General features: G+C 40.2%; 1 protein-coding gene and 1 long non-coding RNA gene across 2 annotated transcripts; one reads left to right on the forward strand and one right to left on the reverse strand.

The window, feature by feature from the left end:
• The first annotated feature begins 1,803 nt into the window (after nucleotides 1-1,803).
• Nucleotides 1,804-16,418, forward strand: LOC117526851. Its single transcript, XR_004565368.1, has 3 exons — nucleotides 1,804-2,088; nucleotides 12,925-12,934; nucleotides 16,407-16,418. It is a non-coding gene; the product is annotated as an uncharacterized LOC117526851 (long non-coding RNA).
• Nucleotides 4,656-8,986, reverse strand: LOC117526850 (dynein light chain 4, axonemal-like). Its single transcript, XM_034188928.1, has 4 exons — nucleotides 8,928-8,986; nucleotides 8,438-8,531; nucleotides 6,104-6,187; nucleotides 4,656-4,924 (listed from the first exon to the last, which is right to left on the reverse strand). Exons 2-4 carry the CDS (start codon nucleotides 8,525-8,527, stop codon nucleotides 4,760-4,762), a joined length of 339 nt encoding a protein of 112 aa, XP_034044819.1. The 5' UTR covers nucleotides 8,528-8,531; nucleotides 8,928-8,986; the 3' UTR covers nucleotides 4,656-4,759.
• Nucleotides 16,419-24,961: the final 8,543 nt, after the last annotated feature.

A 24,961-nucleotide genomic window follows, 5' to 3' on the forward strand; every position in this document is an offset into this window, starting at 1 on the left:
AGCCTATTTCAGCTTACATTAGACAAGAAGTATATACTTGACTATCAATCTCAAATAGCTATATAAACAGGAAGTGGCTATTCGCACGGCCGCCATGTCCATAACTCTCATTTGGCTATTCGCACGGCAAGACTCTGGTGGTAAAACTTGGAACTACTTGTATAAACAAACATACTGTACTGCATTAAATGAGAGTTATGGATGCAGCCGCCGTTCGAATAGGGTCGGCCTTTTGCCACCAGAGTCTTGTCGTGCAAATACTGAAATGAGAGTTATGGGCACGGCCATTTAAAAAAAAAAAATCATCAAAATCAAAAAATATTAAAGGAGATAAGAAATGTTGAATACAGTATGTTTGTTTATATAAGTAGTTCCAAGTTTTGCCACCAGTCTTGCGTGCGAATAGCCAAATGAGAGTTATGGACACGGCCGCCGTGCAAATATCCACAGCCATATAAACATGACAACTAAAACATTTTTTTCCTCATTTGGATATTTCAAGCAAACAAGCCTGTCACGTATTGTCTGTGACTATTAGGCATCGTGGCAGCGATCGTGTGATCATAGATTTAAAAAAAAAAAAAAAAAATGATGAGTGCAGGGTGACCTGATTCAGAGCCAGGGTCTCTGGGTAATCAGATAAAAGTTACCATGCTCTGCTAATCTGTAAATAGTAGTAGCCTTCCTTCCACTGCTCTTTGTTCAAAACACTCTGGTGCTTTGACAGCTTGAAATCTTACTACAGGTTTAGAGCCAATAAAAATGCTATACTTGTAAATAACATGCATTTAACTTGGGGAAAGGCTTGCTCCCTTCAAGCTGTTGCCGAGGGTCCCCACTTTCCTAACTGGATTTTAAGACAGTTTCAAAGCCAGTCTCAGACTGAACATTTAACATTACAAACTTCAGTTTGGAAACAAAGAAAGAGTGAGTATTTGTTTGACAGAAGAAAAATGAGCATATTTTCCAGAATATAAATCACACTAGAGGATGTCTTTCTGTATTATCAGGTCTTTAATTTGGGATTTTTGTGCACTGATCTTATTTTTTGGCATTTATTCTTTCATTATTATAGTTTATTTTGTTTAGTGGTTTTATTCAAGGGAAAGTCCTAAATAAATAGTCATTATTATTATTCATAACAAGTGTGTCTTTTTCAGTATATACATCACAGGACCTTCCAAACTAGTTTAAACAACAAACAACAAAAACCCCCAACATGACTTATACTCCAGAAAATATGGTTCTTCCACTGGGAAAGTAGGCCAGTGGACACAAACCTGAACAGGTATTCCCTTGAGAAAATTGTACTTAAACACTTAACACTGAATAATAAATGCACTATAACCTTCAAGTCTTAAAACATTGCAAATATCACAGAAGACAGAGTTCCTATTTTCAAACAGAGTTTATTTTACAATCAGGTCAATGTGTATAAACTTCTCCATTTGTCTAAATCTTCAAACTGACATCAACATTAAAACAATCACATTGCAAAAATCGCCCAGTTCAGCGATATCGTTCGGAATTAATACAAAGACGGATCTGTGTTAGTGTTGTTTGACCCAGGAGTTTTTGAGCCATTTGTTGTAATAATCTGACTCTAGTCATTTTGTCTTCTGAGTCTAGTCATCAAAGTTGCATCAAAATACACTATGTACACATTAAAAACATTACAAATCTTATTGAAAAACTAGTGCAGTTGGAAAGAGGCAGACACGTGAAAGCTACTGAAACACGTCACTCATCAAAAAAAAATGCAGCGGGACGGTTGAAGAGGACATTAATGTTAAAAAAAAAAACAACAAACAAAAAACCCTGTGTGTGTCCAGCACACACCAACAAACGCACACACTCCCTGAAAACAAATGAGGATTAAGGACCCCAGAAACCCTGGTTCTCTGTGTTTGTAGAAACTGAAGTTGCAGTGGTGTCAAAGTTTTTAATCCCTAGTATTCCTCTTTTTATGTCACAGTTGTGTCCCTTTTTAAATACAAAAATTTAAGAAAGGCAACCTGAGTAAACACAAAATGCAGTTTTGAAATTGACGGATGAAAAACTTAACATCAAGGAGCCAGTGTGGAAAACGTAATTGCCCCCTACTCACTGAGTCAGCTACACAACTACATTAAACTGACAACCGTATTAATTTAAATGAGACAAACAGGATTGATTATTGGCTGCTCTGTTGAATGGAAACATCAGAACCTTTTCAACATTTTCTATATTGGGCACCGCAGTCTTGTTTGAGGGCGAGCGCTAAAGGGGTAAAATATGACGTAATTTCTCTACTTCCGGGGGACCAACCACAGTAACTGGTTATTGGGCAAATTACACTCAAACAAAATGAAAATGCAAAGAAAAGGTGATGACGCGGTGGGAAAGTGGACGTGTTGCGGTTTGTTTATGACCAATGGCACAATCGTGTCGAGGCGGTTTTGCTTCAGTGATTGTAGCCAAAAACAAAACAGTACACAATCCATCCGTGTGAAGTTATGCTGTGTATATATTGCGCAACGGAACGGAGGTCCTCATATGTGGTCAAATCCCGCGATATCACGTAGGGTTCAAACGACACTGCGGTGCCCTATTGTCCATTGTGTCTACACTGTGGTTTTCTCTGGTACTAAAGCGCCAAGCAGCACTTCAGTCCCGCATTTTCATTTTTAAAAATGTTGTGGGGTTTGTTTCTATGACAAAAAAAGAGATAATAATAAGGTTATAATGCGTAAACAGAGATGGCAAAAACAACCTGCTTTCTTAGTTTTCTTGGTTGTCAGCGTGACAGGTTTTGCCCCATCTGATTGGTTGCCTGAAAAGGCACTGCAGTGTCGACATCATTTCTGACAAATTCAGCCTTTTCAGTATACACCACTTGGATGTGACATACAAAAAAGGTGGCGCACTTTTGCCTCTAGGGGGCCATATGCATGCTGTTCTCATTTAGGGCAATTTTTTTTAAAGAAGGCTGGTGTTCAAAAAAAAAAAAAAAAAAAAAAATACTAGGGTTGAGTTGTGAGCCGTTAATTATCAATTTTGGATGACTAATCTTGACAAATTCATAAGGTCAAATCTGTGCAGTGAAAAAAATTCTGACAATTTAAGTGACAATTTAATAAAGCAGCTACAGAAGTAGAAGCTGCAAACATGACATTAACACTCTGAAGTACATGGACTTCTCAGTGATTTAATCCAGCTTCAGCCTCTTTTCTGGAAAGTGACTTGATTCCTCACATCTGCACTACACCCTCTTTTTTTATTTTTTGGAAACTGAAACTGGTCGTTATTTTCTGCAATAGATGCCTTGCTGGAAACAAACTGAAACTTAAGAGTCTTGGTCATTTCCTGTCTCCTAGAAATAGAGTAATGTCTGTTCAAGTCTGGAGGCATTGTAAACCAACAACACAGGAAATGTACACATTAAATAAACTGAACAACAAAGCCATAAATATATATTACCTAAACAGTTATTTGAAACAGATTATTTTTGTTCATGATTAAAAATTAATAGACTAGTCAGCAAGTCATAGTCGACTGGTACGACGAGTCATTCCAACTCTCATCTGGTTTTCTCCTACAAACTGTTTCCCCACACTATGCAGGTGAAGAAACTGACAAGCTGTAAATAAAATTCTTTACCAATAGTTGTAAATTTACTGAGTCACTTTAGCATTTACACGACTGTGTAAATTAACTCCTGAATGAAACCTGAACAAAAGGTGAAATGTTTACAGCAGAGTGTAAACTTACACACTGCTCTAAGTATTGTTGCTAGTAGTTGAGGTTTGCTCCCGAATACTTTACAACAAAGTGTAAATTTTCTTGAATAGTTTTTGGTATTTTTATTTTCCTCAGCAAACCTACAATTTGGGAACATGCCCAATTTTGGGTGGATTTCATCATTTCACCAATAAAAGTCTACATTTTCAACCAAAACTATAAGAATTCAAATCTGTCAGAAACTGAAGGAAAAGCAGCATTTTGGGTGAATTTCACAGTTCAGTCCCTCCCCATCACTCCAACGTTGCCCACGTAAGCACTGAAGTCCCCCAGTGGAACTAAGTAGCCCCCAACAGGAACCTTTTCTAGGATCCCACTTCGAGTCTCCAAGAAGACTCAGTACTCTGAACTGCTGTTTGGTGCATATGCACAAACAAGTCAGTTGTCCTACTAATAAGCCTTATTTTGAAAAACAGCATTGGTTTTTCTCCACTATTACAGGCCACGTGACATAAAAAAAAAAAGAGCCATATGACATTCTAAAATACACAACACGGTACGTGTGGGCAAATAAGAGAAAATTACAGAAATCTGTAACGGAAAGCCAGCTCATCATTCACGGTAAAGTCACAAAATGAAAACCACTGCAAACCAAGAAGAACTACTTCTTGATCCCCAATGAGGTTCTTAGATAGTACCAGTGGGTTCATACTTCATCTCCCTAAAAGTTGACTGGATTAAAGCGATTCTTTAACAAATCATTGAAACCCGATCCACGAGAAATATGTAAAAATCCAGAGGACACTGAAAGTGAAAAAAAAAAAAAAAAACTTTCACTACATTTTATTTGCACGACCAGAAATGTTTAACACAGTGCATACAGTGTCAGGGACAGATGGAGGGAAAATAGTGACAAACAAGACAGGGACCGTTTATTTTTAAACACCTACCAGCCACAGCACCTGTCAGGTTCAGAGTTTCCGTTCAATTATTTTTCCCTGCCAGCTGCATTTATAAAGCAGGAGTAAGGAAGGAGATGCTAGGAGCACTTCCAAACACATATAGCCAAGCGCCCGCCAAAAAACATGTACAACAGGTTCTTCACCTCGTGTGTGACCTCAAAACCAAAGCTTTCACCAATCACCACGTGCCACGAACTGCCAAATTTCTTGTCCATCGACTCCTTGATCATCTTTGCAGCGCTCTGAAAAGAATGAGGAACAAAAAGACAACAAGTGAAGGCATTTAAAGGATGAATGCCGTTCATAACTCTGTAAAACTACTTCATTGTCAACTGAGATTTTGGGTCCTGATAGGTACAAGCATCAGGGTCTTCAGTGGCCATCAGGACACTGCGACTGGTGACAAGGCACCACAGGCCACTCGGAGGGTTCTGCCTTTATTTTATGTTATATTTACTGTGCATTTTGAAGGATGCCAAAGTAGACTAAAATTTAGTTCCTCCTATTTTGGGTTGAGATGGTGCAATCCAAGTACAAAGATCAGAATTGGGTCAGATTGAGGCATTTCTTTCGACTGATGGGCATTGGCCTTTATTAAACAAGTCTCACACTGTCAAGGGAGTTTGTAGCCACCAGTATAGTCAGTGGTCTCTGCCAGAGGTGGGACAAAGTCACTGTCAAGTCATTCTCAAGTCATCAATCTGCAAGTCATCTTGCAAACAACTGGTGGTCATTATGACTTGAGACTTGACTTGGGACTTGCTGATTCATGACTTGAGAGTGACTTGATGAAGACTTCGTCCCACCTCTGGTCTCTGCTCACTTGCCAGCAGCAGCATTATGGCAAATTCCAGAAGAACATCTATGCTCTGTCTCATCTGTAACATGCACCAACTCTACTTCTGACAAATGCCACATCTGGTAACTTCTATCAGCTTGACAATCTGGGATTGTCTTTAATACACTCGTAGCATGCCCTGTGCAACTGCATGTAAGAATTTACAAGTATCAAATTGGGATTTGGTATCAGGACACTCGAAAATAAATTACTTGGACCAGAATTGGAGACAAAAAAAAAAAAAAAAAAAAAAAACCCTGTTCAGGACACCCCTAATTTTGAGCCATTTTAACATCTTTTAACATGGACAATGACTGTAACATAAAATAAAGACAGACAGGCAAAGCTAGCTTACTGCATGCTCTTCACTGTTGCTTGTCCAAGAGTGAGATTTACATTCAGAATGCCAATGTTTCTAATCTAGTCATTCAAATTTAATGATAATTCTTCCAGATATCCAGATGTCCTAATTTGTGTCCAGACATGAACAATCACACCATCATTTTTAGAGCAACAATAAATTATATCTTATTTTGAACAAGCTAGAACAGAAACAGAGAACAACAGAACTATATTTACATACCTCATTGTTGGTGGCAAACTTTTCACAGGCCGTCACGCAGAGCTCCATGGTCTCAACCCTCATTTCTTCTGGCATGTCTGTGTGCTGAACAGAGAGACAAAGAGTCAAATAGAAGGTTCCAGGTTCAAGGCCACCACAAGTCTCATTCTCCATATACATCTGGAGCTAGGGCAGAAAGTGCCAAATCAACACACGGACCATGCTGGTGACCTCAGGCAAAGAAGGGGGAGTGGCCAAAAGAAACATTCTCTGCAATAAGACTTATCACAGTAAGGGTTACAGTGCTTCATGTGCATGTGTCAATCCAGAGACACCACCAATCAGGCAGTTTCAGTGCTAGCCAAGAGCACAAAGGGTGAGCATGACAAATGCTAAAAGGGCATTTGTCATGACATATGCAGACATTCATGACGTGGTTCTACTCAACAGTACTTTAGTACCAAGTTGATACGTGAGCAAGAATCCAATGGTCACTCTGTCAGAGGTCCAGCATTCCTCTGTGGAGAGAGGAGAACCTTCCAGAAGGACAACCATCTCTGCAGCAATCCATCAATCAGCTTGTATGGTAGAGAAGCCAGACAGAAGCCACTTCTTAGTAAAAGGCACATGGCAGCCCACCTGGAGTTTGACAAAAGACACCTGAAGGACTCTCAGACCATAAAAAACAAAATTCTCTGGTCTGATGAGCAAAGTTTGACCTCTTTGGCGTGAATGCCAGACGTCATATTTGGAGAAAACCAGGCACCATCCCTACAGTGAAGCATGGTGGTGGCAGCATCACGCTGTGAGGATGTTTTTCAACAGCAGAACGCGGGGACTAATCAGGATGGAAGGAAAGATGAATGCAATAATGTACAGAGACATCCTGGATGAAAACCTGCTCCAGAGCGCTCTGGACCTCAGACTGGTTCATCTTTCAGCAGGATGATGACCCTCAGGCCACAGATAAGATATCAAGGAGTGGCTTCACGACAACTCTGTGAATGTCCTTGAGTGGCCCAGCCAGAGCCCAGACCTGAATCCAACTGAACATCTCTGGAGAGATCTGAAAATGGCTGTGCACTGACACTCCTGATCCACCCGGATCGAGCTTGAGATGTGCTGCAAAGCGGAATGGGAAAAACTGCCCAAAGATAGGTGCTCCAAGCTTGTGGCATCATATTCAGGAAGACTTGTAATTGGCTGCCAAAGGTGTCAAATGTTTTTATTTTTTAATAAAGTTTGCAAACTGGCTGGCTTGGGAATGCCTTGGGGTTCCCCGGGAGGAGCTGGGGAGATGTGTGTGGATCGGGAGGTCTGGGCGGCTTTGCTTGAGCTGCTGCCCCCGTGACCTGACTCCGGATAAAGCGGAAAAAAAATGGATGGATGGATGGAAGTTTGCAAAAATAAATAAATAAATAAATAAAAAAGAAAACTTTTTTCATGTTGTCATTAGGGGTGTCGGAAAAAAATCGATTCACGTCCAAATCGCGATTCTTATTTATTACGATTCTGAATCGATCCAAAATGTCCAAGAATCGATTTTTTAAAAGCATTTTTTAAACATAATCTTACTCGCTGCGTGTACTGTTTGTCAGGCAACTGCTTCTGTACTACAGCGTCCCTGCGAGGGGGGGTGGTCCGGCGTGCTTCAAACACTTGTGCGCTGCAGAGTTCAGTGGCTGTAGCTTAGCATGGTGGAAGAAGAGCTAATTCAATCAGCACCGTCTTTGCTGAAGGCAAATGTTTGGGCGCATTTTGGATTTTATTATTTGCTGCGTAAGAAGAAGCTTGACATGACTTATGTAGTGTGAGAATCTACAAAATAAAAGTCAAGTACTTCGGAAACACTTCCGCAAGCCCACATGCTACGCTATCACCCGGAGCTAAAAGAGGGGAGCAGCGCTCTCTGCCAACTACTGACCAGCGCTTCGCTAAACTGCGAGCCAACTCTGAACGAGCAAAGCAGATAAGTAAATTTACATCTAGAATCACTTGATTAACCTTGTAAAGCTCCATTTTCTTAAACATAAACATTTTTAAGTAATATATCTATTTCTCAGAGCTCTTTGAATCGAAAATCGATTCTGAATCGAATCATCACCCCAAGAATCGGAATCGAATTGAATCGTGAGTTGTTGTACGATTCACATCCCTAGTTGTCATTATGGGGTGTAGTAAGTAGACCTTTGAAGGAAATTTTTAATAAGGCTGTAACATAAATGTGGGAAAAGTGAAGCGCTGTGAATACTTTCCAGATGCACTGTAGCTACTTAAATCACAATTCTGACGATTCCTACATGTCTATATTGTGATCTCTGAGTATAAATAAATGCCAGACTGTTGTCATCTCACCCTGATGAGAGGAAAATTGTGCAGCCTCTTGTAGTCGGCCTCCTCCTTGTAGTCGGCCTCCTCCTTCTTTACCTCTCCTGTCCCAGCCATCCTCCTGCAAAACACACACTTTAATCAATGGGAATACAAAAAATTATGCTTATCCACTTTGATCGTGATGAGGACCATTTTCCATTTGCAGCAGCTTGTCTGTGAGGCAGCTAGCACGTCAAACCAGGTTAGCTTAGCATCACGATCTCAGACATTCAGAATCTGACCGCTGCTTCAATGAAAATACTATTTCTCAAAAAAAAAAAAAAAAAATCACGGACACATATCGACCCCTATATTTGCTTTGTCTAACTCAACAGTCGTAGTGGTCAGTCACCTTAGCTAGCTAATTAGCTTGATGTTATTCGTCTTTTACAAACATGCCATGACACAACTTTAAACTACTGCATGTCGTGTATGTTTAACAAATGCGATATAATCCGTGGTTTCAGTCACTTACGCGGCGTTCTTTCAGCAAAAACTTCAACTCCGGTTGTTAAATTCGGTTGCTAAGGAGACAATCTAACAACAGCTCCGCCCACGCTTCAAAGCTCGAGTCGAACCACAGATCATGACCGATATCACTGGGTCGAGCCACTGAACTAATTCAGTGATACGAGCTCGTTAGGTACTGAAACCTGGTTCATTCTTGATAGGTTTGGGTTTTACTGACTTGGTTCTTCTTCTTCTTGCTTGTCGGCAGGCTAGGCACGTTCAGTGCATTGCTGCCCCCCTCAGGTCATAAGACACAGAACACCTATTAAACGTCAATGAAACAGAGACAGCGCTCCTATATTTTCCAATACAAGCCACAATTTTTTTTAAAAACAAAGCACCAAATTCGCTTTCTCCTTTGGGGAGGCTCCATGCCCTAGTAATGTCCTCAAGGAAAAGGTACTATAAACCAAATCTGCCAAACCACTAAACATGACCCTTCTATCCTCTGCATACAAAGGACGCCGCAAAAATGGCAGCAACCGTCCAGATGTTTCCCAAGCACATACAGCCCACTGTTTAACCCACAGTGACCCAGCCTAAGCCTTGCCAACTTCACATCATCGTGACGTGAGACACCCAGTGACATATTACTTTGCTCTATTTTTGAAACAATAGTGTGAAGGTGCACCCTCCACCCACTAAAGACATCAGAGAATACAGGGAATCAGAAAAAATTACCACACTTTTAAGTCCAGCTTCCTCTACCCACCACAGCGCCCAGAGGATCACAATCAACTCAGCTGTAAACACAGAAATGCCGTCAGATAATACTGACTTGGTTTTCAGACTGTATAACAGGTGCAATTGGACCATTTGTCTTTAAAACAATAAATGAAATCCCCCCCGTGTCTTCTGAAAGAAAATGAGCAGCCACATATTTACTTATATTTATTCATTTATTTATATATATTTAGTGGTGGTTGGTCATTTATAGATTTTTTTGGTCTTTTATGTAATTCCCATTTTATTATTGCCTTTTAAAATTATTGGTGTTTTCTATGTTTGATTTTTTTTTTAACCCTCTTTTGTTGTACTTTAATCTGAGAAACACTTTTTATGGTTTAATGATGAGGAACCAACTTTGTGCTCATTTGTGTGTCCGTGTATTTTTTTTCTTCTTCTTGCAACATTTCCTCTCCTAAACAGCAATCAAAACATCCAGTAATATTCCCAATACAACATTTTAACAGTTGAGGGTTGAGGTTCTCTTATTTAACATCTGTAAGAGCGGAAAGGGCACATAGACTGCCAGGTGCCCCACAATCCTCTGCTCCACGAGTCATGATAATTAAGTTTTTAAACTTCTGTGACAAAATCAGAGTCATGCAAGTGGCTAGAAAGAAAGGCACGTCCATACCAGATGATTTTAAAGGGCATATGGATAAGAAACTAGATGCTCCAGAAATTGCTGACGCTATTAACAGTATGAGAGGAGGTAGAGCTGCAGGCCCTGGTGGTCTCCCTGTCAACATTCACAAGATATTTATAGATAAATTAATTGAACCTCTTTTAGCTATGTATGAGGAGACCTTCCAACAGGGTTGTCTCCCAGATTCCCTGAGAAATGCGCTGATAACACGTATTTTGAAACCCAATAAATCCCCTACCAATTGTGCTTCATATATACCCATTTCACTGCTTAACACACACAGCAAGATTATTGCTAAAGTAATGGCTAGGAGACTGGAACTGGTGCTCCCAGCTGTCATCAACCCAGACCAGAATGGTTTTATGAAGAACCGTCAAGCCTTTCACAATGTCAGAAGGGTGTTGAATTTGATACATGTGAGGGAGGGAACCCCTGGCACTGCCATTCTGTCCTTAGATGCTGAAAAAGCATGTGACAGAGTGGAGTGGAGCTACTTATTTGATGTGCTATCTCGTTTTGGGTTTGGTAATTACTTTCGAAAATGCATCAAGACACTTTATACCGACCCAATGGTAGAGGTCTCCACCAACTACTTAATATCACCCCCTTTCAAACTCACAAGAGGTACCCGTCAGGGGTGCCCTCTTTCACCAATGCTATTTGTTTTGGCAATGGAACCGTTTGCGATAACCTTGAGGTCACACCCCTCAATTTCAGGTATAAAAGTATCCGACACTGAACATCGCATTGTAATGTATGCTGATGACACCCTTTTTCTTCTAACAGACCTAAATTAATCAATTCTTAATCTGACTAATTTAATTGACACATTTGGAAAATTTTCAGGGTTTAAAGTAAATTAAACAAAATCCTCTGTGTTTTTGAACAAATGGGAGCTAATAAATTCAGTGATAAATATCTTGGTATCACTATCACCCCAACCATGAAAGATTTAGTAACCTATAACTATGATTCTGTGATTTCCACAGTAACTGAATCCATGAATAGGTGGTTATCACTGCCAGTCTCTTTATTGGGACGTATAAATGTAATCAGGATGAATTAGGTTTAAAACTCCAGCTTTTGTGACTTCTTGATTATTCTTCTCTACAAGAGTCAAGACAGAAGTCAGACCACCAGAGCAAGAATTTTAGCTGAGGAAGCTTCTGTGATTTGAAGCGAAACGTCCTTGCGTCAAGCAACCCAGTCCAGTCGAAGATTCAAGCTTCTCTACTATAATCAGGATGAATATACTACCAAAGATTTTATATCTATTTCAATAGGTCCTTTTACCCCCCACTACCACAGTTCTTCTCTAAAATGAAGCGACTGTTTACAAAGTATATTTGGAATAAAAGAAGGTCAAAGCTGAGAATGTCACTTCTCTACCTGCCATATGAGAGAGGAGGGTTACAATTACCCAATTTACAATGGTATTTCTGGGCTGCTCAAATCAAAGCTGCAATGCTCTGGTTCTCGCCTGAACCTTACCTACCTTGGGTCCAACTTGAAAGTACTTACACCAAAGGCCTGCGACTTCACACTTATTTGTAGTCTGCCTCTGTCAAAAAATTGAATCGGCTTACTGATAACCCTTTTGTGAGGAACACAATTAACGTCTGGGACAATGTGCAGTAATTTCTTGGTGACTCCACTACGTTTTCAGGCTTTTCACCGATTATGGGGGAATAACTTCACTCCTGGCAGAAAAGGCCAAGGTTTTAAAATGTGGGCAACAAAGGGCATTTGCAAAGTTATGGATCTATACAAGGAAGGTAAACTAGCTTCATTTGAAGAAATCAGAAACGGATATGCTATTCTCGGACACACCTATTTAAGTATTTACAGTAACAAAGTTTTGTTTATGCACAGATGCACTCTTATACACAACCCCTTTGACCCTGCTAGAAAACATAGCAGTGAACAATTGTACTGTCAAAGGTCAAATATCCTTACTCTATAACATACTGTTGACGAATCATAAAGTCTCTGCTGAACACAGGAAAACTCAATGGGGAACTGACTTGAAAACAGACATCTCAGAGGAGGACTGGAGAGAGGTGTGCTCCAAAGCTCAACTTCTAACAGTAAATACCCACCTTAGACTGATTCAATATAATTAGTTTATGAGAACTTATATTACTCCAGATAAATTGAATAAGATGAATCCAAATATTCCTGATATGTGTTAAATGCAATGTTGAAAAGGGCACCTTACGTCACTGCCTATGGGACTGTCCTGAGATACAAAAATTCTGGAATGAAGTTCTAAAATGCGTTTCTCAGATGACCCAGAATCCAATACCCAACTGTCCTGCACTTTATATTCTTAATTTATATCTAAAGGACTGTATGCTAAACAGCAAAGAGAAGAAACTCACAGACTTATGTTTAGTACAGGCTAGACGTTTGATCTCTTTGCTGGAAAGACGTAAGACCTTCTGTTGGTCGTTGGCTGAAAGAACTATCGGCATGCCTTGTTCTCGAAAAGTTAACATATACATTAAAAAAAAGATATCAGCCAAATTTAAAGAGATTTGGAATCCCTTTCTTGCATTTTTAGAGAACTGTGAAGTTGAAGAAACTCTAGAAACTTAAAAGTGATATGTCCCTAACTGTTGCTACCTTAACCATGTGACACGAAGTTGTGTATGATGACGTAATGTCGTTATCCATTTATTTATTTATTTTAGTTGCCTTTGGGCGGGGAGAGTGGAATATTTTATAGTTTGGTTGTTATATGCCTTGTTTAATGTATTAAAATGTTATTTTGTGTAAACTGTTAAAACTCAATAAACATATGTTTATATTACAAAAAAGACTAACAGTTTTTGTTGAGTTTAATATTGACAGACAGGAAACTCTAACAAGGTCTCTGGTATCAACGTCATGATCAGTAAGAATAACAACAACCAACAACAGCCACAGTGCACAGAGGTGCTGTTGGACGAGGTGAGGCACGTGTTGGTGCATTCTGACATTATGAAGACATCATATCAGAGAAGGTGTGCTGAATGTGATCTCAGCAATTCTGTGTTGATAATCAAAACCTTGTCTTGTGCGGAACTGTTGATGTGTGTGTAAAAATGCCATTAATCAGGATTTTACCACACACTGTATAATTCTTTACAGAATTAAAGGTCTTTGGCACTGCAGGTTGCCTGTTTTACTCATGATTCATACAGGTTGATTTGTGCAGGAACTAAAAGTGCATCTGTTTAATGATTGTTAAGCATTAATGAGCTTCAACTTGTCAAACATTTGTTTCACAGCAAAAACTCGGCTCTACTTTTTCAGTTTACCTTTGGCCAAACATACAGTTGTATGTAAAAGTTTGGGCACCCCTGATAATTTTCATGATTTTCCTTTATAAATCATTGGTTGTCTGGATCAGCAGTTTCAGTTAAATATATCATATAGCAGATGAACACACTGATATTTGAGAAGTGAAAAGTTTCTACTATTTACAGAAAGTGTGTAATAACTGTTTGAACAAAATTAGGCAAGTGCAGAAATTTGGGCACCCTTTTCATTTTATTGATTTGAATACATTTAGCACTAATTATTGGAACACAAAATTGGTTTGGTAAGCTTACTGACTCTTGACCTCCTTACAGAGGTGAATTCAATCATGAAAAACGTTATTTAAGGTGACCATTTGCAAATGTTTCTCCTCTTTGCATATTTTCTAATGAGTGGCAACATAGGAGCCTCCAAACAACTCTCAAATGACCTGAAAACAAAGATTGTTCAACATAATGGTTTAGGGGAAGGATACAAAAAGCTATCTCAGAGATTTCAGCTGTCAGTTTCCACTGTGAGGAACATAGTGAGGAAATGGAAGACCACAAGCACAGTAGCAGTTAAGGCCTAAGGTGGCAGGCCAAGAAAAATCCCAGATAACCTGAAGCAAAGGATGGTGAGAACAGTCATAGTCAACCTACAGACCTGCTCCAAAGACCTACAACATGATCTTGCTGCAGATGGTGTCTCTGTGCATCGTTCAGCTATACAGCGCACTTTGCACAAAGAGATGCTGTATGATCCTGTAATGTAGAGGAAGCCTTTTCTGCATACATGTCACAGAGTCCCTTGAGGTATGTTAAAGAACATTTGGGCAAATGGTAAATGGACTGCATTTATAGAGCACTTTTCCATCTGCATTAGATGCTCAAAGTGCTTTAGAAATAATGCCTCACATTCACCCCGATGTGAGGGTGCTGCCATACAAGGCCGCTCACTACACGCTGGGAGCAATAGGGGATTAAAGACCTTGCCCAAGGGCCCTTAGTGATTTTCCAGTCAGGCTGAGATTTTAACCGAGGAACTTCTGGTCTCAAGGCCAACAGCTTAACCATTAGACCATCACCTCCCCCAAGCCAGCTTCAATTTGGAATAAGGTGCTGTGGATTGATAAAACTAAAATTGAGTAATTTGGATATAACAAGGGGCGGAATAAGAACACAGCATTCCAAGAAAAACACTTGCTCCCTACAGTAAAATTTGGAGGTGGTTCCATCATGCTGTGTGGCTGTGTGGCCAGTGCAGGTCTTGTTAAAGTTGAGGGTCACATGGATTCCAGTCAGTATCAGTGGATTCTTGAGAACAATGTTCAAGAATCAGTCACAAAGTAGAAGTTGCGCCAGGGCTGGATTTTTCAACAAGACAACGACCCTAAACACTACTCAAAATCTACTAAGGCATTCATGCAGAGGAACAAGTACAAAGTTCTGGAATGCCCATCTCAGTCCCCAGACCTGAATATTATTGAAAATCTGTGGTGTGATTTTAAGCAGGCTGTCCATGCTCAGAAAACAACAAACCTGACTGAACTGGAGATGTTTTGTAAAGAAGATGGTTCAAAATACCTTCGACCAGAATCCAGACTCTCGGTGGAAGCTATAGGAAGCATTTAGAGGCTGTTATTTCTGCAAAAGGAGGACCTACTAAATATTGATGCATTTTTTTCTGTTGGGGTGCCCAAATTTATGCAACTGCCTAATTTTGTTTAAAGAATTATTGCACACTTTCTGTAAATCCTATAAACTTCATTTCACTTCTCAAATGTCAGTGTTTTTGTCTGCTTTATGATACATTTAACTGAAACTGCTGATCCAAACAACCAATGATTTATAAAGGAAAATCATGAAAATCATCAGGGGTTCCCAAACTTTTACATACCACTGTAGTGCTTTATTCCTTTCACCTGGTCCTAGTTTTCGTATCGCTGTGACTGATTCCAAGTGAGCTGAGGTGCTACTGAAACGTGATGTGAAAACACGGCCCATTGCTGATTGGTCAGAGATAATTATCAGAGATAAGAGTCTGCAATGGTGATTTACATGCCTTGTCACCAGTGTTGCCACGGTTACTTTGAAAAAGTAATCCAATTACTGATTACTGATTACTCCTTGAAAAAGTAACTTAGTTACTTTACTGATTACTCAATTGCAAAAGTAACTAAGTTAGATTACTAGTTACTTTTTTAGTTACTTTCCCCAGCTGCCAACAACAACCCTCTGCCACCTCAACATGACAATGATACCTGTTTTGCCAAAACTCACTTTATAGTCACCCTTTCTTGACTTCAATGAAAATAAATATTTGTTTTATAAAAAGTAAAATAAAGACGTCTTTCTTGACCTCATATTTAACTGTTGACAGCACTGTAACAGTAAAACTTGCAATTTCTAACCTACATTGTTTATAAATGTAACTATTAAATTCATTCTAACATTTAAATTCTCTCTAAACATTTTACTTGTTGAAATTATTATTATTTTAAGTAGTATTAGTAGTTGTAGTAAAAAAACGACTTCAAAACTGGACATTTAATCTAGGGGTGTTGTGGGGGGCACATCCCTGCCCCACGCCCCCATTCCATCTAGATTCGCCCCTGCTTTGGCGTTTGAGCACAAAGAATGGATAACATTTATTTATGCAGAAAACATGACCAGATTTACAGGTAAGAAAGTTTTATTGTGTTTTCACATCATGTGGTCCTCAGAAAGAGAGTTTAGGTGCATTTGAATGGAAAATAGTGTTAGTTGTTGATGCGTCGCTGAGGATCAGCTGTTTTTAACGAGACGATATGGAGCGGCTCAGCTCAGAATTCTAAATAAAGGAGAAAAAAAGCATAAAAATGTCTTTGTAAAGCTCAGTGCATATGTGCTGTTGTCACCGTGCTTTAAGAGGTGAGGACAAGTCGTAGCTGCTGCAAAAAACCGCAGATGAAAAGCTCACTGCTTGTCACACCCTAAAAAAAAAAATCTAAATTTTGCAATTTTTTTCATGATGGCATTGTCGAATTATGTCATAACTTAAAACCTTTGATATATTCTGGATCCTCTCATCAAGCCCTTTAATTTGGTGTATTGCACACCATGTTTACTGTAATCTGACGTTTGACTTAGTTTAGGTGACATTTGACCTCAAGCGAAATCGTGAAGGTCAAAGTCAATCGCTTATCCCAGGTAATCGCTTATGGGCAAGGCCAATCATTATATTCATGCCAAATTTGGAGGCAAAATATCAGTAATTGTGACCAGGAAAGTTGTTTTGTTGAATTTAGTGTTTGACCTTGCTGTGATCTTGGCTTTTGACCTTGAGCTTGATCCTGTTGTGTGCTGAAAGGTATCTCAATTGGACTGCTATATGTGAACTTACAAGAGTCTGCAATGATGATTTTCACGCTTTGTCACACCCTCAAAAAATTCAAAATGTTCTTTTTTTTCATGATGATGTCATCAAATGACTGCAGCAAATCCAAAGGGGATCTGCATGAAAATTCACTAAGGTATGTCTTCTAGAATATATTCCATTTCTAAGGTAGAACTCTACAATTGTATACTAAGGTATATCTAAATATCTAAAAAAGGAAGAGTAGAATAACATTGATTTGGCACAAATTTTACACCAGATACCCTTCCTGATGCAACTCCACATTGCATGGAGAAATGTGGCAGGTGTGGGATTTGAACCGGGAAACAATTTATTTTCAATTTAAAATTTTTTTCATTTATATAGCGACAAATCACAACAGAGTTGCCTCAAAGTGCTTCACACACGTAAGGTCTAACTTTACCAACCCCCAGAGCAACAGTGGTAAGGAAAAACTCCCTCTGAGGAAGAAACCTCAAGCAGACCAGACTCAAAGGGGTGACCCTCTGCTTGGGCCATGCTACAAACATAAATTACAGAACAATTCACAGAACAATTCACGGACGAATATACAAGAAATGCTATTCTCGCACAGGACAGGAGGATCGCCAACACAAATACAACTCCCATCTCTGGATGGAGCTGCACCTTAAACAGAGAGAAAAACAGAATCAGGCATCAGAAAGACAAAAAATACTATATAATTAAACAAGCATTAAACAACAAGAAAAACAGAGAAATACTAAGGTGATCGCCGGCCACTAGCCCTAAACTTCAATAAAGAGCCAGAATTTAGGTAAAGTTGAGGCCGCGGCCCGTTCCGTTTACTAATAAATGAATTAAAAGAGTAAAAAGCGTAAAACAAAACGGTACCAGTATGCTAGCCATACGAAAGGGAAAATAAGTGCGTCTTAAGTCTGGACTTGAAAATCTCCACAGAATCTGACTGTTTTATTGATGCAGGGAGATCATTCCACAGAACAGGGGCATGATAAGAGAAAGCTCTGTGACCCGCAGACTTCTTATTCGCCTTAGGGACGCAAAGTAGTCCTGCACCCAGACAACGTAAAGCCTGGGCCGGTACGTAAGGTTTAATTAGGTCAGCTAAGTAGGGAGGTGCCAGGCCATGAATAATTTTATAGGTTAGTATAGCAGAACCTTAAAATCTGATCTCACTGGGACAGGAAGCCAGTGAAGGGATGCCAAAATGGGTGTAATGTGGTTGTCCTTTCTGCTTCATGTCAAAAGTCTGGCTGCAGCATTTTGAACCAACTGGAGAGCCCTAATGCTGGACCAAGTGCACTAACCACTTGCCCACAATCCCTGCTTTTTAGTATTACATAATTACTTTTCTTAAATTGTTACATTCTTAGTTTGACGTCTGTTATTTGTCTGAACGTGAATATCAAACTGGGTTGAACCAGTTTTACCACTTAGAACAAAGACATTGAAGTTACAATATGAACTAGGACTGCAAGCAGTCATATACGGGCCCTCGTTCCGCGCAACCGCCTACCCAGGCCACTGGGTGCCCTTGTGAGCACATGTGGGCATGTGCATGCACGGGCAACCACTCATCACACAGTTAAAATTTTAAACAAATCACACAATGCATCAAGGAGTTATGACATGTTGATTGTCATCCACTAGGGGGCGCTCAGTGTACAAAGAGAGGGGCTGGGTGTGTTCAGGGGCCAACCGTCATCATACATGTGAAGTTTCAAGTCAATCAGGCAAAGCATGAAGGAGTTATCATGACTTGATGTTCCATGGCAAAGGGTCAAAATGGCAGCACCATAGCGGCCACACCCTTCAACATAGAGAAAAGCTTTCGATAACTTTTGGTCAGTATCATCTTTGGATGCTGTCAAAGAAATTTGAAGTGCATTGGACAAAATCCCTAGGAGGAGTTCGTTCAAATACAACATGTGGAAATCATTTCAAAATGAGAAGAAAATTCAAAATGGCCGACTTCCTGTTTGGAGTAGACTCATGGTGCAAGAGACTTTTTTGTACGTCTATGCAAGTCACACATGTCTACCAATTTTCATCTCCCTACTCCAAAAAAACCCCTACGGGGAGGGGTATTTGAAATTTTCAAGGTGGCGCTATTGAGGCACTTTGACCTGCCCATGGGCGAGGCCCCTATGAATTGTAGGAGGTTGTCATGCTTGACCTGTGTATCAATTTTCATGATGATATGACAAAATTAAAGCCGTCAAAAAGAACGTAATTTCATGGCAAAAGGGCGATATTCGGTACGCCACCACACAGAAGCCGTTACTCATAAGTTCACGGCGATCATCGCCTATGTTCACCAACTTGTTCTGCATGTTTTAGAAGTGGAAGGAAGTTGATGGTGTTAAGTATGTGACATCAGTACCTGTTTAAGTATAATGTTCCATGGCGAAGTGTCAAAATGGCGGCGCCATAGCAGCCACACCCTTCGACATAAAGAGAAGCTTTCGATAACTTTTGGTCAGCATCGTCTGTGGGTGATGTGGAAGAAATTTGAAGTGCATTGGACAAAATCCCTAGGAGGAGTTCGTTCAAATACAACATGTGGAAATCATGCCAAAATGAGAAGAAAATTCAAAATGGCCGACTTCCTGTTCGTAGTAGACCCATGGTGCAAGAGACTTTTTTGTACGTCTATGCAAGTCACATATGTGTACCAATTTTCATCTCCCTATTCCAAAAAACCCCTATGGGGAGGGGTTTTGAAAGTTTCAAGGGGGCGCTATTGAAGCATTTTGCCCCACCCATGGGTGACGCCCCTATGAATTGTAAGAGGTTGTCGTGCTCGACCTGTGTATCAATTTTCATGATGATGTGACAAAATTAAAGCCGTCAAAAGGAAGAACGTAATTTCATGGCTAATGGGCAATATTCAGTACGCCGCCACACGGACGCCGTTACTCGTAACTTCACGGCGTTCATCGCCTATGTTCACCAATTTGTTCTGCATGTTTTAAAAGTGGAATGAAGTTGATTGGGTTAAGTATGTGACATCAGGACCTCTTAAAGTAAAAATAGGACATTTCCCACCACCACCGGGGGGCGCTATGGCGCAGGTGGGAACTTAAGGTATGTAGACGTTCAGGGCGGAGCCCTCATCATGTCCAGCAAGTTTGAAGGATCTACAATGAAGTATGTGGGCGTGACAGCCGTTCGAAGTGAAATGGCGTGCTCCGAAAAGCTCACCAAAGTTTGACGACCCCTAGCAGCCACGCCTTTTGACTTATTTAGAATCTTTTGATAACTTTTGATCACCATTGTGTTGTGATGATTTTGACCAAATTTTAAGTAGATCGGATGAAATCCCTAGGATGAGTTCGTTCAAATGTAAGTAGTGGAAATGGCCAAAAATGACAAAAATTAGCTCAAAATCGAAACTTAAAATCAAAATGGCCGACTTCCTGTCGATATTTCACCATGACAGTAAGAGACTTTTTTGTGCGTCCTGGCATGGTAAATATGTGTACCGAATTTCGTGAGGCTACGACGAAAAAAGCCCAATGCGGAGGGGTTTTTGAAAATTTCTAGAGGCACTGTTTTGCGATTTTTCTGCGACCATGTGTGAGGCCCCCAAAATATTGAATTTCGGATCTGGCCAGACGACTTTGGAAAGTTTGGTGAGTTTTTGAGCATGGGAAGAGGCCGAAATTTCGATTTCAAGAGTGAGAATAATAATAATAATAATAATAATAATAATAATAATAAACAGCACAATTACAATAGGGTCCTCGTAGGACGTTGCCTACTCGGGCCCTAATTATAATATATCTCGTTATCGCACTGGTTTTGGGCAGGGGACTGGACATCCCTCTAATGCCCACGGGGACCAACAAGGGAAGGATTTTGTAAAATAAGGTCCGCCTTTGTCATGCCCATGTTGTGTTTTATAAAAACTGTTTTAGTCCTTTGTTCAAGGTTCTGAAAGATGGCTCTCCTGCAAGAGAGAAGTTCTTAAGAATTCAGGCCTGTTTTTCACTGTGACTTTGAATAAATTTAAATTGAGAAATGTCTTGACTTTGTACTTTGTAGGGACAGTATTACAATAAGAACCATGTGAAATTATGGAAGGGAAGAAAGAAAAAAGCAAACATTCCGCTCCCTTCCTGGTTTAGATTGGAGTTTTGCTCCCTGGAGATGCAGAACAATCAACGGCTAATTTTACTTGTTCTGTCCTGTGGTCTTTCAGGAGGAGGCAGGCTGATGTCAAACGGTGATATTAGTTAAAAATGTGTGCAATTTTCTCTGACTCCTCTAAATCAGCTCAGAGACACAGGGAGCCATTAGTTTAATTGCACAGCATAGATTAAACGGTCCATCAGCGCTTTGATGGCTCCAGTTGACCCAGTTTGGTTCCAGAGGTTTGCAGATGTGGAGTAAGTCTGCCTGACTGTGTCAGCATCTCTTCCAATACTGGCTGTAATCAGAGGATCAGATATTACTCAGACAACAACACATCACAGAGAATGACTTAAACACAAGAAAACAGATCATCTAGTCTCCGGTCTCCAACATGACTTCTGGGAAGCTGCAGCTGAAATTAAAGAAAGGCTGTGCTGTGCAGTTTCTCTAATTACTTCAGAACTGTCTCAGTTTCTTGGTGGCTTCCCTCGCTCATCTCCTACTTGCACGGTCACTCAGTTTTTGTGAACTACTTACTCCAGACAGATTTACCATGTAGTTTGTATTTCTTCATGATGGATGGAAATTAAGTCTAAAACATATTCAGTGAACTGGAAATGTTCATGAGTCCATCCCCTGATTGTCTAAAGAAAAGTATAAAAGCAATGTTTTGTAAAAATAATCCTTGTCCAATTACGTATGGCCTCTGGAAATGGAAGAACTGTGTATCAAATTTCCAAATTGGTTATTGAAGCATGAATTAAAGCTGAAAGTATCACAGGCACATCTTGATTGTTTCACTTCAACTCCACTGTGGTGATATAATGGCCAAAAATTGGCTCCCCGTCCAAATACTTCTTGGACTGGACTGTATATAGTTCTTGATCAGTTAAATTGTAAATGGACTGCATTTACATAGCGCTTTTTCATCTGCATTAGGTGCTCAAACTGCTTTACAATTATGCCTCAGACACACTCACACACTGATGTCAATGTGCTGCCACGCAAGGTGCTCATTACACATCGGAGCAACCCGGGGATTAAGGACCTTGCCCAAGGGCCTTTAGTGATTTTTCCGGTCAGGCTGGGGTTTGAACAGAGCATTCTCTGGTCTGAAGCCCAACGCTTAACCACTAGACCATCACCATCAGTTCTGTCTAAAGTTGAACCACACAACTTTTACATCCTGTTTAAGCAATACTGGCTACAGCCTGTTGAAATAACAATTATGAGTGTGAGTTTGACCTTTCAAGGTCACCTTTCAAGTCAAATACAGTGTCACCAACAGTAAGTAAGTCCCTTTGGCTGCTCCCTTGTTTTTACTTCAGGGTTACCACAGCAGATGCAAGGTGGGTCTGCAATGATCTGGCACATGTTGTACACCGGGTGCCCTTCCTGACACAACTCCACATTACATGGAGAAATGTGGGGTGGGATTTGAACCAGGAAACTGCCACACTGAGACAAAGCACACTAACCACTTGGACACCTCCCCTAGAAATGACTTCATATGAGTGTTTAGTAGTAACCACAGCTGTATCGTTAACCAGTTCCTTGATATACCCATTCTAAATATCCCCTACATAAAACTCGGGCAATCCCTCGGTGGCAAGGAAGATTGTCTCCTGGTCAATTCCTGGACAGAATGGTAGAATTCTACATCCAGAGTCTATCCAGAGATGCCTGTGCATGGGTTTGTTTAACATGGGAATGTCGTTGTGTTGTGCAGGAAATTGTCTCCTGTCCTGTTGAAAACAGTGAAATAAATACTTAAGTCTACTGATGGTCTTTCATCATTTTATTCAAGTACTTGAAGGCTCACACCATCGCACAGAGTACAAGGATCTGTGGGAGGGTGGAGCCCCGTCGCACAGTTTTCAGCAATATTTATGCCCAGGGAGCATGACTCACCCCTTGGGGTGTGGTTACAGACACTGAGCTCTGGGAAAAGCACATGTCAATTTCACAAGGTGGTTAAAGGCAGAATAAGTACATCAGTTAATGGCTCATATAACGGAAAGCTTCTGTCCCCAGAAACTGTTGGCACAAGTTTATCAGAACAGAACATTCTGTGGTAGGAACATTATGTCTATCAGCAAGGACCTTCCATTCACGTCTTATCAGTAATATGTTTATGGCTAAGATCAGCACTGTTCAGCTGTGATTTTATATGAAGGCACGAAAATATAAGCATTTATAAGAATTTTACAACAGTTGCCAAACACATAGCCCTTGATGGATCTTTAGCCCGTTGAAATGACTGGGAAGTTCCAGACGATTGGGGTCTGATGACCTGCTGCAGTCTTCACAGCCGTTGGGTTACTAGATATTACTAGGGGAGCTACGACCACTACCTTTGTACCCCCCCCCAGGACTAAACGAAACCAACTATTTTAGGTTCCTTAGATGACCTTAAAACACAATCAGGATGTTACCAAAAATAAATGGTCTCAAGCCAGTTATGCAAGATGGCCGCCAAAATATGTTTGTTTTTTTTCACTAAAACACCTTTACACAACATATAAACAACTTAAATATCATAGAGATTCAATGGGAAGACAGTTGCAGGTCACAGCAAACTCATTTGTGCCTAAACTAAATTCATTCATGGGTTTAAGATTCAAAATGGCGTCCAAAATGGCCACCAATAGACCCTTATCAGTAAAATACATACAGTAGTAGGAACAAACAATGGACTTACTAATGACAGAAATCATTGGTGTTTTAATGAAAAAAAAATATATTTTGGTGGCCATCTTGGATAACTGGCTTGAGGCCAGTTTTTATTTTTGGGAACATCCTGATTGTGTTTTGGGGTCATCTAAGGAACCTAAAAAAATTGGTTTGGTTTAGTCCTGGGGGGGGGCGCAAAGGTAGTGATTGTAGCTCCCCTAGTAATCACCTCCTCCACCGTTGAGGACTTCTTGTTTCCTATATACAGGCACTGGGACAAAATTTGACCTTGACCTGCGACCTTGACTTGACTGAAGTGGATGAGAGTCTACAACTTGCCCTGGACTGGACACCTGTCCAACGCAGGTTACTTCCCCAGCCAAGGACAGTACCCATTTACAAGTGGGTGGCCTGAGACAATTCACATGAAGTGTCTTGTCAAAGAACACAGACAGGTAACATGAGCTGGAACTAAAGACAGAAAAGGGTCACATAGTGGTTAGAGAAATGTAATAATGACAAAACTAAGTTGTGTTGGATTAATTACAAAATGGCTTCTTAAAGTACAGCAATAAAAGAAAGAGTGTTGATAAGAAGTAAAATAAGTCCCACCCAAGCCCTGAGCGACATTGGGATGGTGCTTATTCTCAGATACTGTAGTGCGAAGACAGTAATGTGCGGTCAGCAGAGGCAGGTGAGGCTGTACCACTCACATTCAAAGACAGAAAAGGCTCTAATCATGCAGTCAGAACAGGACTGATGAAGGACAACTTTCTTCCCTGGCAGTGATCTCCACTGAGACAGAGAAACTTTTAAAACTGAAGGAAGATAAGGAAGATTGCTTCAAGCAAGTCATCAATGCTTTTGTTCAGAAGGAGCGGCACATGGACTTCATTTATAAGTAAAGGTAAGTCCATAATAATGTTTTGTTTTTTTAAATTAAGCGTGATTTTTTGTGTGCTACAGTTTGTATGTGTGATGCTGATAAGAGATTTTAAACATAACCCGTTAACTGCTGCCAATCCAACAGTGAATAAGCTACTCTGTGGGGTTCATATATTTGTAAATCTGATTGTGTGCCTCATCAGCCATCAACCTCACCACGTCACTGTGTGAAGAGGATACGTACCGACAACTTTCTCTGGACAGCGTGCCAT

Source organism: Thalassophryne amazonica, chromosome 15 (assembly GCF_902500255.1).
Source record: "Thalassophryne amazonica chromosome 15, fThaAma1.1, whole genome shotgun sequence".
NCBI lineage: Eukaryota > Metazoa > Chordata > Actinopteri > Batrachoidiformes > Batrachoididae > Thalassophryne > Thalassophryne amazonica.

Coding starts and splice junctions, on each gene's coding strand:
- LOC117526850 (XM_034188928.1), bottom strand. CDS start 8,527: ATGGCTGGGACAGGAGAGGTAAAGAAGGAGGAGGCCGACTACAAGGAG. Junction 6,188..8,437: donor ACAATTTTCCTCTCATCAGG/GTGAGATGACAA, acceptor CTCTCTGTTCAG/CACACAGACATGCCAGAAGA. Junction 4,925..6,103: donor AGTTTGCCACCAACAATGAG/GTATGTAAATAT, acceptor CATTCTTTTCAG/AGCGCTGCAAAGATGATCAA.